We start from the raw sequence: 12560 nt of genomic DNA, 5'->3' as shown, positions 1-12560 counted from the left end.
TCTTCCAGGACCAAATTCCTAAGACAATTGCTTGATGACTGAATTCATGACCTCACTTCCACAATGGCCCCATTTTACAGTCCCTTCATGCATGCAACATTGTGGAGAAAGCTGCCTTCATCCAAATTTCTCTAGGGATGAGCCTGTAGGAGGTTGAAAGATGAACTGTGTATGATAAGCTGTGTGGGGACCTGAGGGCCATGGCAGTGACAGAGGAGGGGCTCTTGACACACAGTCTTGTTAATTTCAGGCAATGGCAATTGACTGAGTTCATCAGAATAAAAATGGCACATTCAGAAATTTACTTCTTCGTATCTGTCAGACTTTCATGTGGGCCCAGGGATGTTTATTTATTGCATGATAACTTTTACAGTGGGATACTTGAAGCTACTTGGGGTCTACCACTTCTGGAACAGCTAAATAACCTGGGAATAGGCTTTTCCATGGAATGGAGGCATGTAAAGAAGAGCCAGCCCCATCTACATTTGAATATCCCTTTATTGAAAAATTTCCAAGGGATCCCACTGAATGCTAAAGGCAAGTGGAAGAAATTTAATACTATGATGCCTTTCATGTAAAAAAGTGAAAGCACATCATCTACTTTCTTTAGGCGCATGAATAAGCAAGCAGAGAAACTTGGAAAGGTGCAGAGACAGGAGAAAGCATGGACATTCTGGAAACTGGGCCCAGTGATCTTTAGGGGACATTGCAGGCAGGCTGAGCAGTGGGGGATCATGGGCTTATCTGCAAATCCTGTGCAGCTCTCAGGTGGGGTCTGTGACCATGGGAACCCTGAAGGACTGAAGTGAGGGGCCCTCTATCTGTTTTGGATGGGTTAATGAGGCAGCTGGAGGATGGATTGGCTGTTGAGGCCTGGAGCAGGGAGACCGAGCCATTTTACTAAGCAAAGGCAGAGGAGAAAGGGATGACTGTTAGAGGCTAACTTGATCTAAGATGTTGAGAGGAGAGAATCTCCTGCACAGGCAATTGGATGTAGATGGGGAGGGTGTGCTGATAGGGAATAGGGTGTCAAGGATGACTCTTGGATTCCAGAGCAAGTGAGTAGAGAAATGAAACTTTGGGATGCTCGGAAGTGAACCTGAAGTCATAAAAATGGTCAGTACCTGAGCCAGAGGTATCTCCAGCTCTCCTGATGGAGGATTAAAACCAGATGAAAGGAAGAGAGTGATGGAAAAAATGAGCAAAAATCTTGTGATGGAACAATTATGGGGGGAGGCTGAATCTGAACACAGAGAAGAATAGATGACATCTCATTCATTTATTCCCTCAACACATATTTATTGAGTACCTTTTTTTCCAGGGTCCTTAAATATAGCCATTAACAAAAATCTGTCTAAGAGCTGTCTACTGCACATTGCTATTTTACCAATACATTTACCAGACATCAGTGCAGGCAGGGGACAAATGAGATAACTGTGTGCCAGGCATGGTTTTGATTGCTCACATGTTTTACTTCAGTTGACTCAAAATTAACTCTATTTTATGGTTGAGGAAAGTGAGGCATAGAGATGTAAAGTGACTTGCCCAAGATCATACAGCTAGTGAATGTTAGACCGGAACCTGAACTCAAGTGATTTGGCTCCGCTGTCTGGGCACCTGAATAACCATGTCCCTAGAAGAATCAGGGAGATCATACAAACCTACTTGATCTCTTTGGCTTAAGTGGAAAGAAAAGAATAGATGGTTCTCCTAGCTGCTCCTCATGGACAGAGAACAATTCATCTCTGAGGGGTGTGGGGTGACTTTTAAATCATTTTTCCCTGTTATGAAGTGCTGTTATATCACATCCCGTTTTTCAGTCTAAAGGTCTAATTAGCAATCACATTACTATTCCCTCTTCAAAAGTAGAAAACTGAAGTTAAAGGTAAAAGGCTTCTATCTGGATCGCAGAACAGATGAAGGCGAGCTCTGGGATTTGTCTTCCAGACTGGGCTCCTTCCACGAAGCCTGCCTCATGAGGTCATCAGCCCCCACAGATCCATGTAGATGACACCATTTTTCTTGTCCTAGAGCTAATTACCCCCCCCATCAGTATTAGGTGCCTCTACACTGAGGCTCATGCCTGGCTGAGAGTCAGGCTTAAGGACATCCTTGGTAAATACCCATTGATTGACATGAAGTCCCCGCAGAAATATGGGCATAAGTGAGGTCACAGCTTATAACAGGAGCCAAGTCCCTGAATCTGATCTCCTTGGAGAATGCCTGGCTGTGGGGGTTGCAGTCAGATTTAGACGAAAGGGGAGAGAAAAGAGAGACTGTGGATCAAGTGGAAGGGTAAGGGGGAAAAGATATGGGAAAAAGGTCTGTGGTAGGGAGAAGGAGGTTGAATTGGTGGGAAGGGAAGTGTGGCAATGCCCACCTTTGGGGTCCTCTGGACAGACTTCTTCCTTTTTGTAAAATTGCTTCATCTCAGAGCTGGAAGGACCTTAGATACTTTCTAGTTATGTGATTTTCAAGCTTTCTTTTTTTAAATAGCTACTCATGCCTTTGCTTAATAGAGGTTCCATGTGGCACCCCAACAGATAGGCCAGGTCAAAGTGGTTCTACCTGGGTGGTCATGGGGAGCCTCTCTGTCACCCTGCTCTCCTATTGTCCCCATTATCCCAAGGGTGTTGGCGCTGCCGAGGGCTCTGCACATCACAGTTTAGCCAATTCATATTTGACTTCTCATTCTACAAATAAGAAAACTGAGGCCAAAAAAGTTGAATTAGACAAGGAGCAGGTGGCAGCATCGGACTTCTGAACCCCCAGGTAGAGCACAGCCCCAGCCACTCCATAGCCTTCACCTCCACATGCAGGGACCCCCATGCCCTGCCAAACACCACCATGAAGAACCAGATTTGCTGGTGAGGATGAGCCACTCCCATTTGCCAACAACCTGGAGTCAGGCCCTCCTTGGTCCCCAACCCATCTGTGGGGCCCTAGGTGGGTGCATCAGCTGGGAAGGGGGGAAAAGTTGTGCTTGTAGCATAAGGGCAAGGTGAGAAGCCCAGTGAGGATGCATGACACCTTGAAAAGTTCCTGAACATCCCAGGACCAAGGAGAGGCAGGGGCCAGATAACTAGAGTGAGGGAGGGAAGGTAAATGGAGTAAACTCAGTGCATTTCCTACCGTTCCTCTCTCGAACTTGTTGGTGCGGTTCTCAGACTTGCCAAGGTACCGCTCCCCGGTGTCCCCGAGGTCCCCGTAGATGGTGATGTAGACCTTGGCATCTGTGCCTGCCCCAGGAACATTCCCTGTGAAGATCTGCACCGAGTACAGCACGACTGTACAGGAAGTTGGAGAGACAAGCAAAGAGAAGAAAGGATGACAGCAATTTAAGTCTGGGACTGGGTTTGGAGGAACTGTGGAGATCTGTAAGGACTTGGAAGAGGCAGGGCCTTCCTGTCATCTGCTCAGTGATACATGCTTGCCTACACTCTGTGTAGACTCACCATAGGTGGTAGGTGGTAGAGATGCCCATCACCTCTCAAACCATCCATCCACACAGTGTCTTACAGTGTTTAGGGAGAAAGATTCAGGAAACTTCCTCAAATGTGTGCACATTGAAGGCGCCAAATCTACCTGCTATGATGCACCAACAAGGAGATGACTTCAACTTCACAGGTATCAATGTCAGATCCTTCTAACTGGATTATGGAAAAAATACAATAAAAAAACTGGTTGTTCCTCAGTATCTTTCTTTAATTTCAGTTATTGTTCAGCTCCCTAGTGTCCCTTGCCTGCTGCCAGTGCTCCTTCCAAATTCCTCTCCCCAAAGCCACAGAGACAGCCACCCTCTCCTTTGTTCCCATGACTCCTGGCAAGGACACAATACATATCAAGGTAACAATTGTGAAGTGTTCTTAAGGAAAACAGACACTAGTAGTATCTAGTGTCTGTTTTGCTGCTTCTTAAAGAAGAGCTCCTTTCTCAGCCTCCAACCCAGCAGGAAGAACAAATCTCATGCATTTTTATGACTTTCAGGAGTGCTTTGTCCCCTCCCCATTTTTCTCCATTCTAAAAGATTTGGAATTTCAGGCCAAGGATGAGGGAGACTTAGCTGGATTATTGCCAAGGGTATGGCAATAATGGGAGGGAAGCTAAAGCTCTGAAGGGAAGGGTAGAAGTGGTCAAACAGGGAAGAAGATTCATTTCCCTCATCCTAGGAAGCCAGGGTCCTCACCTGCACAGAGACCCAGTAGGGAGATGGCTGCCAGGCGTAGGTGGATAATTTAAAGCTTGAAGAAGGCCTTAGGATCAGAAAAGAGGCTCCTTTGAAAAAGCAAAGCTCCATGCAGTGCTGTTTCCTGCCACCCAGGGAAATGTCACCGAGTGTTGGCAGCCACGGTGGCACTTCGTGGCAGGACAGCACGGGGAGGACTGGAGCCTGGACTAAGTGCTAGGCCAATCCCATCAGCCTTAGGATGTTTACAGAGCCTAGGAAAGGGGCTCCTCTTCCTACAGTGGCAGAGCTGGGTTTTCTCATGAGCCCTTGCCAGCACACTCACAGCCTCCTCAGTTTCAGAAAGCAGGGTGCTGTGTGGCCTTCTCACTGGCACCCGCAGTTATGGACACACACCATGGCACGGTTCCTGTTGTTCCTTTCTTTTTGCTTGGATTTCACAGCATCATACCCTCCTTCTGGCTCTCTGGACATTCTTTCTTGAACAGCTTCATGGATTCTTCATCTTCTATACTCCAGGAACACCAAGTAATGCCTGTTCCATCTTCATCGCTTTGCTCTCATCCGGCACTGCCTGGCATTGTCTTCCTTGAGTTCTGGAGCCCGTGTCTCCAACCCAGGTCCCTCCTTGGCTTCAGATGACCCTGCCTTCTGTCACCTTGTGGTCATGTCCACCTGGACTAGACCTCAGGCCCACAAATCCATAAGTCCAAACAGAACTCTACCCCTTCTGCACCCTCGCCTCCTTTCCAAACCTCCCAACCTACCTCCTTGTCCCCACAGCCTGCTCTCCAGCCCTTACTCTCCAAATCTCCTTGGTGCAGAGGTGTGTCTCCTGACAGGGGCAGGGACCAGGGGCTACTCTTGCCTACCTCCACCCCTTCCCTGTTAGCTCAGTGCAGAATCCAGCAGAATTTCATGTGGTACATTATCATATGACATCTTTGTTGCTTAAAAGAGTCAATATTACTGGAGTCTGCCAGGCTCACACCGACCTGAAGTAACATTAGAAATCTTGTCACAGCTCAGACACAACAGTCAGCCATCCTCCTTCCTTGCTCCCCACCCGCTCTTCCTGGCTGTATTCAGGCTTGCTCCACACGTGGAATCATCACAGGTGGGTGGGCCAGTTTAGATACCTTTCCTAGGAGTCTGTGTCCCCAAGTGGGATGCTGTGTCCCCAGGGGCTGTGACTAAATGGCCTGCCTATGCCCCCACTGTTTTCACCAGCCCTCTGGAGATTAGGAAGACTGATTCAGCCTCTGGGTGCTGAGCAATGTGATTAAGCAGGATCCAGCTATTTCTGGATCCTTCCCTCTCCCAGTCCCACCCAAGCAACACAGTTCCTCTGTGGAAGGATGTTTCCTTAAAAACACCACCAAGCTCAGAGTAGGTTGTGCGGCATGTGATTCACACAGAGCAGCCCAAGTGTGCCTCTGGGACAGCTTTCCAAGGCATCCTCTGGGGTCCATGTAGGAAAAAGAATCATCTCCCTGATTTAATAGCACAGAAAACATGGAGATAAGGTAAGGATGAGGAGAGGTCCAGTCACTACCAAGATAAATTTGCTGCTCTTTCTAACTGATTGGCAGCCCAGATTAAAGTAGGGTAGGAACTACAGCTGTTTTATTTCCAGTGGTAAAAAAGGAAACAGTGTTTGTCTTTTGTCTGTCTTATCAGTTTAGCAGGCTGGAAGACCTGCTCCCCTAAGTCCATGTGGGAATCTTGGGTCTTACTGGAAACTTGGGTTTAATCCAATTTTTCCAAGAAGGCAGAGCCACTAATTCAAGCTGGATTTCTAAACTCTTGGAGCTCCTCTGGTCTATTTAGATAGCCTGTTGGAGTGGCTAGAATGCCTGGCTTTTGTAATTGAAATTGACTTGTAAAAGCTGAAGCTTATTTAGAGTTGCATGGCAGGTGAATAATATAGGGTTTGACATGGACAATGTAATCACTCATCAAAATAGAGGTGTGACTTTGTCCATGTGGTACACACACACACACACACACACACACACTTCATGTTAGAGAGAGAAGGCTGGGGAATGAGCCTTGAAGAATAACCCTGGTCCAAGAAAGGAAACTTGCACACAATGGGCTACTTGGAGAGGTGGGAAGAGTATCAGAATATGATGATGTTGCCAAAAGCAAAGGAGGAGGCAGCAGAAGTGAGTGGTCAGGTCAATGTAGATCTTTCAGAGAAAAATCACACCCCCGAAGAAAGGACAAAGGTGACTGATTCATGCAGAAAAGAAGCCCATGACCTTCACACTGCAGCAGCACCCAAATACACCATGGCTTCAGTTACATGTCAACCCAAGAGATATCTCTCTTTTCTCCCTCTCCCTCTCCCTGTCCCTCTTCCTTTCTGCTCCTCCCACCCTCACTCACTTCTTCCCTTTCTTTCCTCCTTTTGCTTTTTTGTGGTGCTGGGAAGGGAGCACAGAGATTTACCATTGAGCTCCACTCTAGCTCAAGGATGTTTCTTAATTCATACTTAATTGAAGCAGCCAAATCCAGTAAGAGCAGAGATCAAGTCACACACCAAGCCAAATAAGCAGAGCAGGGAGAAAATCAGTAGGCACAGGATAGTTTCTATTAGAGATACATTATCACAATGGAAGACTAAGAAGGGATATGAGCACAACTTTTGGAGTGAAACAGGCAGATTTTGAAGACTAGCTAAGCTATGTACTAGCTGTTAGACCTTGGGCAGCTATGTAACCTTTGCAAACCTTGTTGCAATCTCAACAGGACAGAGATGACCACAGATCCTCCTCTTGAGTAAGAAGGCTCAGCTTAGCATGGGTCAGGTGCTCCTCAAGGACCATGGTCCTGGAGTTGCTTATGGAAATGACAGTGACCTCCCACACTTACTGTCTAGAGGCTCCTCCACTTCTTTGTAGACTTGCCGTAAGGATCCATCTTTCATGTATTTCTCAGTGAAGATGTCATAAGGGACCAGTTCTCGAATGGTCTTCTTGTCATCCTCAGAGGTGGCAAGCCATCGATCACATGGGAAAGTCAAGGTCTCTGTACCCTGGGGTGGGGGTGGGAGAAAGGAACATTAAACTTTGATACAGAAACTGCCAACTTCAGTGTTCATCAGTGTGCTAATCCTCATGAGGAACAAGTTTAGGGTCACGGGCTTCCACGGATAGTGCAAAAACTTCAAGGGAGAATTTCTGCCCCAATTTTAGCAGGCCCAATCTTACTTAAAGGCTTTCACAACTATACTAGGAGTTGGCTCTTCAAGGCTGGGATTCCCAAGTTCCCTTAAATATAGATATCTGAGCCCCACTTCAGGAACTCATAACCAGTGAATGAGGAAGGGGGCTCTGTACTGTTAAATTGCTCCTAAGTCATTTATGGATACACAGTTGTGACTGAGCATTTTTCAAAATTTAGAATTTTGAGGTTGCTAAAGGTTTCCCCAGTCATTCAGGGTAGATTTTCTTCTATGAGTTGGCCTTGAGTAGCAGGAAGGAAAAGGTGGTCACTCACTAATAATATGGCCTTGGTGATGGAGAAGAGAGATGTGGGTGCCCAGTCTGTCCTCCTTGACTAATAAATCAGGTTGTAGAAGATTCCATTTTGGACCTGAGCTAGTTCCTATGCTGGAGTGACCTGGGTATTCTCAGAAGATTTTATCTCAATTTAATAATGCTGAAGCAGCCAGCAAAGGACTCTGCCTAGAATAGGCAAAAAGAACAGCAGAATAGATCAGTGAGAAACTCACATCTTTATCTGGAAGGAGCCTGCGGATATCCACATGAGAGCAGTGCCACCCAGGATTTATGCCTGTATTGTCATGGCCAATCCGAATTTTTTCAATGATTTCTCCCACATCTTCTAACTTTGGAAAAGAGAAAAGATATCAGATGTTAGCAGAGAGGCCTTCTTCACACTCTGAATCCTAGAGCATCTCCTTCGAGTCCCTTTGAATTCTAGGGGTCACTTTCTCTGAATACATCTGCACTATCCCACCAGGCTTCCCCTCTTCTCTGCACTTTCCATGCTCACACCTCACTTTCCTGCTCCCCACTTAGAGTCAGTTTCTATGCAAGCATTCAGTTCTACACCCTTCTCTAGGAGGTGGTCTCCTTTTCAGGGTGGAACTCACCCCCATCTTCCATCACTTGCTGTTGCAGTTTGGGAATAAATCGGGTATCAGAAGAGGAGTTCTGATTTTGCCCTTGCTCCTGTCTTGCCAGGCTGACCTCACTCAATCCCTCTGAACCCCTAACAGCCTCTCTGTTTCTGCCATCCCTTGTCTGGGTTTCCACATATTCTAGTCCCTAAAATTTGACATTCTCTTGATATACTAGACCTTTGCTCATGTTCTGTTGATCCCTCTTCTTTCCTCTTTTTATCTAATCCAGTACTTGCCCAATCACATAACTCAGGTCACAGATTGTGGATCATGTCTTCTCATTTCCTTGTACTTCTCCAAAAAAGTCAGATCTCTTCCCAGTGGATCTTCTATCATGGGGTTGTTCCCCCTTTGAGCACTTCCCACAGAGCCAAATTTACATTTGTTTATATGACACCTATGGTCTTCTCCAACACTGTATCCACCCACTTTCTCCTCCACTACAGAGAGCCTCAAGAACAGACACCATGTTCCTCACCAAGGTGTCCTCAAAGCCTAGACTGGTGCCTGTGATATAAGTACTCAACAAGTATGGGCTGAAAGGTTGGAAGAATGAGAGCCTTAAAATCTTCAAGGTGGGGATAACAAAGTCAGCCAGACTCCTCCCCCTCATAAGATGATGGAGAACCTTACCCACAGTGGCATGTAGAAAAGCTGACATGTGTGTGCTATGGTGAGCCCTTGAGCTAAGGCATCAAGAGTCTGATCTTTTCTCTGCTTCCTGGAGCTGACAGGGATAGGGTGAGGGGCTTAGTCAGAATAGATGGATCCCCTGACACTTGCAGACTTGTTAAAGAGGCAGTGAGATGGTCAGACACAAGACAAGCCTATCTGCTCACCTGGCAAGAGGCCCTCTGTGCCAAGATTCCCTCCAATACCTCATCAGCCTCCACTCAAGCAACCCCCAGAAGCATCATTGGCCTCTCTACATTATCATGTGTCACCTTCTCCTTGGAAATGACACTTTATCACACCCAGATTTATCTGTAAGAAGATCTGAGTCAATAACAGAATAAGAAATAGATGAGGAAGAAGGGCAAAGGGAAAAGAAGGGCAAGCAGATACAATGATACCAGGATGCACTGGACCATAGCTAGTTTATGAAATTTGTATCACAAGTGTCAATTGAAGGCTAGGGGCGGGTATCTACAGACTTGAGTTTACTGGCAGCCTCTCTGAAGAAGTGGTCACACAGCCCGTTCCATCAAGGTCTCAGATGTCACAGAATGGCACCATCAACTCTGGTGTGAATAAAGAGCTTGCCAAGAAAGAATGGTGTCTGAGTGATTGATTGAGTCATTCACCAAATGCAAAGGCTTCATATCATAGACACAAGCAACCTCTGAATGAACAGGAGCTGCCTCTAGCCTCTGGCTTCCTCTCTCTCTGCCCCTCCCCCTTCCTATCAGCAATGCTTGGGAAGTCTCTCTCCCTTGCCCTTCACTCACTCTTCCCATTCTTGCCCTAATGCTATATGATTTTAGACAAGCTACCAGGACTTAAATCTCTTCATCTATAAAATATTGAGAATGGTGTCTTAGTCAAAGACAGGGCGGTGTGTGGGACAACTTCTTGAGGTCATGTCTAGGTCTAAGACCACAGACATGGTTCTTTTTTGTCACTCACTTCTAAGTGCCCCACAGAGTGTCACTCTGCTACAAACTCTGTGGATTGACAAGGATGCTACATTGTCCACCACCAACACCTACTTCCTTCAGAGTAGCAGCACTCCCTGGCCACAAGGGCCTCTGGAAGTCTTGCAAGCCTCTGAGGGATCCAAATTATTCAACAAAGATCAGTGTCTTTAGGCTAATGTTAAGTACCAGTTTCAACAAGCCTTGGTCTTTCCCATCTGAGAGGCACAGATGCCATAGGTAAAGACCTTTATCCACAAGAGTTCCACTGAAGATCCAGCTGCCTGGCCGGCCCAGAAAGTGAACAGTCATCTGCTTCCCTTTCTGTCCACAGGCCTCCTTTCCTCCTGCCCTGGCCCATCATATTGATGTTAAGGTATGTGGGCCTGTGGCTCCAATGCCACATCTATGCCCTATTAAAGTCCAGCCACTCAGTTGCAAGTACCAGGGTTGCTGTCTCAGCTGCAGCCCTTTCATTGTGGTTGACAGGCCTTGGAGACTGACTCAGAGAACAGCAACATCAAAAGGTATCTAGTATTCTCCTGGGAGGTGAAAGCACTAAGCTTGGCAGGCTCTGTGGCTAACTGCTGAGGGTAGATCCCAGCTCTGCTACTTGATACTTTGAACTTTCTGGGTTCTGTTTGCTCATCTGTAAAGTAGGAGGATTACATAGACACTCTCTTGGAGATTGATCCATGTCAAGTGCTTAGAACAAGGCTGGTCCATGAGAAGGAATCATGGACCCTTAGCCCTTTTTGTCCTTTTCCAAGTCAACTCTATCTTAGGATGTGGCTCAGGGAAAGGTTGTGACTTGCTGATGGATTAGTAGCTGAGCTAGAGTCAGAACTCAAGGTTATGGAATCACAACTCAGGCTTTAGATTTCACTTGAAGATTTATCAGAGGAGAGAAGTAAAGAGGAATACATTCAGGAAGAGAGAGAGAGGCCAGAAGATTGAGTCTCTCCTTTGTTTCCCTCAAGACACAGGTATATTGGAAAAGAAAAAAGAAAAAAATAACCAACTAATTACTGGCAAATTATAGCTCTCTATGAGAAGGGACTTCATTAATAAAAGTTCCAGGAGGTCCTGCCAAGGTGTAACTGCAGCCTCAGTCACTGATGGTGTCAGACTCAATAACTCATGTACCACAACATCTCAGCTGAGGAGATGCCAGCTTCATGGATAAATGAATCAGCCTTGAATTCTCCATAAAAGATATGACAAAGGCAAAAGGCTTTCCCACAGTGTTAACTGCTCCAACAGAATGTGGGGAAGGAGCAGGGGTCCAAGGGACAGTGATGGGCCAAGATTAAGACATGCACTAGATTTTGTTGCTTACCAGAAAACAAGGGGTATGTCTCCATAGATCCTTATTTCCCAACAGTCCCAGCTCCGGAGGCTCCTGTCTTTTTTCCCAGTCCTGCTTCATTCCTATCCTCACTGCAAGTCACATCATGCTCCTCCTGCACCTCTGGCCAAACCTCAAGCTGCATGCTGAGCTTATTTCCACCTCTTGGCTACAGGACATGCTGTTCCCCTCACCCAAAATGCCTTTCCTCTTTGTTCTGTTTATGCCCACTTTCATGGTGAACTCAAAGCTACCAACCCAAGGAGACTTTTCCTTTTCCAAACACCTACAATAATCTCAGTCGACCTGCTAGTCTGCAGCAGTGGCTAAGAGCATGTGTTCCAGAGCCAATTCTGTAGGTTTAGGTCCTGCTTCCATATGTCCTAGCCATGTGGCTTCAGGCCACTCAACTTGCTAGGCCTTAGTTTGCTCCTCCTTACACAGGGATGGTTACAGTATGGAGTCATTCACTGAACTGATATAGATAAATGCATTAGGTTAGTGTCTTCTGTTTCATAGGGTCAATGATGATGATGATGATCACCAGACTTTCACTAGCTCTGTGTGGAAGTCTGGGTCTCCAACTATATACTGCAACTTCCTTGCCAGGCAGGCTCTGGGCTATCTCCTCCTCTTGTGTCTCCCATTCCCTCTAGCATACAACAGGGACCATACAGCACCATATGCACTGAATGGAGGAGGAGTATATGATTTCAAGGTTCTGGGACCTACACTCACATCAAACAATAAAGCCCCTTGTGTGGCCAATGTTCAATATGCCCCCAGGGAAGTTATTGGATCTAGTGGATTAACCCATTGATGAGATCATAACTTGAAGGCATTACCTGGAGGTAATGGAAATAGGAGATGGCACCTAGTTCAAGAGACTGAATCATGGGGGTGTGGCCTTGAAAGCTACATCTAGACCCCACCTATTTTTCTCTGGGTCAGCTCTCATATTCTCTTTCTTCCTTTCTCTCTACCTTCCCTTCCTGGCTGCCATGAGGTGAGCAGCTTTCCTCTACCACTTTTCTACCATGATGTTTATGCCTTAGCACAGACCCAGTAAGAATGGAGCCAGCTGAAATTTCTGAAACCATAAGCCAAAATAAACCTTTCTTCCTCTAAGTTTGCTTTCCTGGACATTTTGTCACAGTGACACACAAAAAAGCTGATTTTTACACCTCCATTTCCTAGACTTGGAACATATAGAACATCCTTCTATATCATGTAGTTTCC

The 12560-nt window shown here is 46.3% G+C and overlaps 1 protein-coding gene across 1 annotated transcript in view; it reads right to left on the bottom strand.

The window, feature by feature from the left end:
* LOC104860462 (lipoxygenase homology domain-containing protein 1) overlaps positions 1-12560 on the bottom strand; it is a 77425-nt gene that overhangs the window by 38350 nt on the left and 26515 nt on the right. The window contains exons 9-11 of the mRNA XM_033757480.1: positions 7926-8042; positions 7064-7226; positions 3133-3287 (exon numbers count right to left, since the gene is read on the bottom strand). Coding sequence (XP_033613371.1) covers positions 3133-3287; positions 7064-7226; positions 7926-8042 — 435 coding nt within the window. The remainder of the gene's footprint in view (positions 1-3132; positions 3288-7063; positions 7227-7925; positions 8043-12560) is intronic.

Source organism: Fukomys damarensis, unplaced genomic scaffold, assembly GCF_012274545.1.
Source record: "Fukomys damarensis isolate Sample0158 unplaced genomic scaffold, DMR_v1.0_HiC HiC_scaffold_30, whole genome shotgun sequence".
In the NCBI taxonomy this organism is placed as follows: domain Eukaryota; kingdom Metazoa; phylum Chordata; class Mammalia; order Rodentia; family Bathyergidae; genus Fukomys; species Fukomys damarensis.
This window is presented reverse-complemented; position numbering and strand designations above follow the sequence as displayed.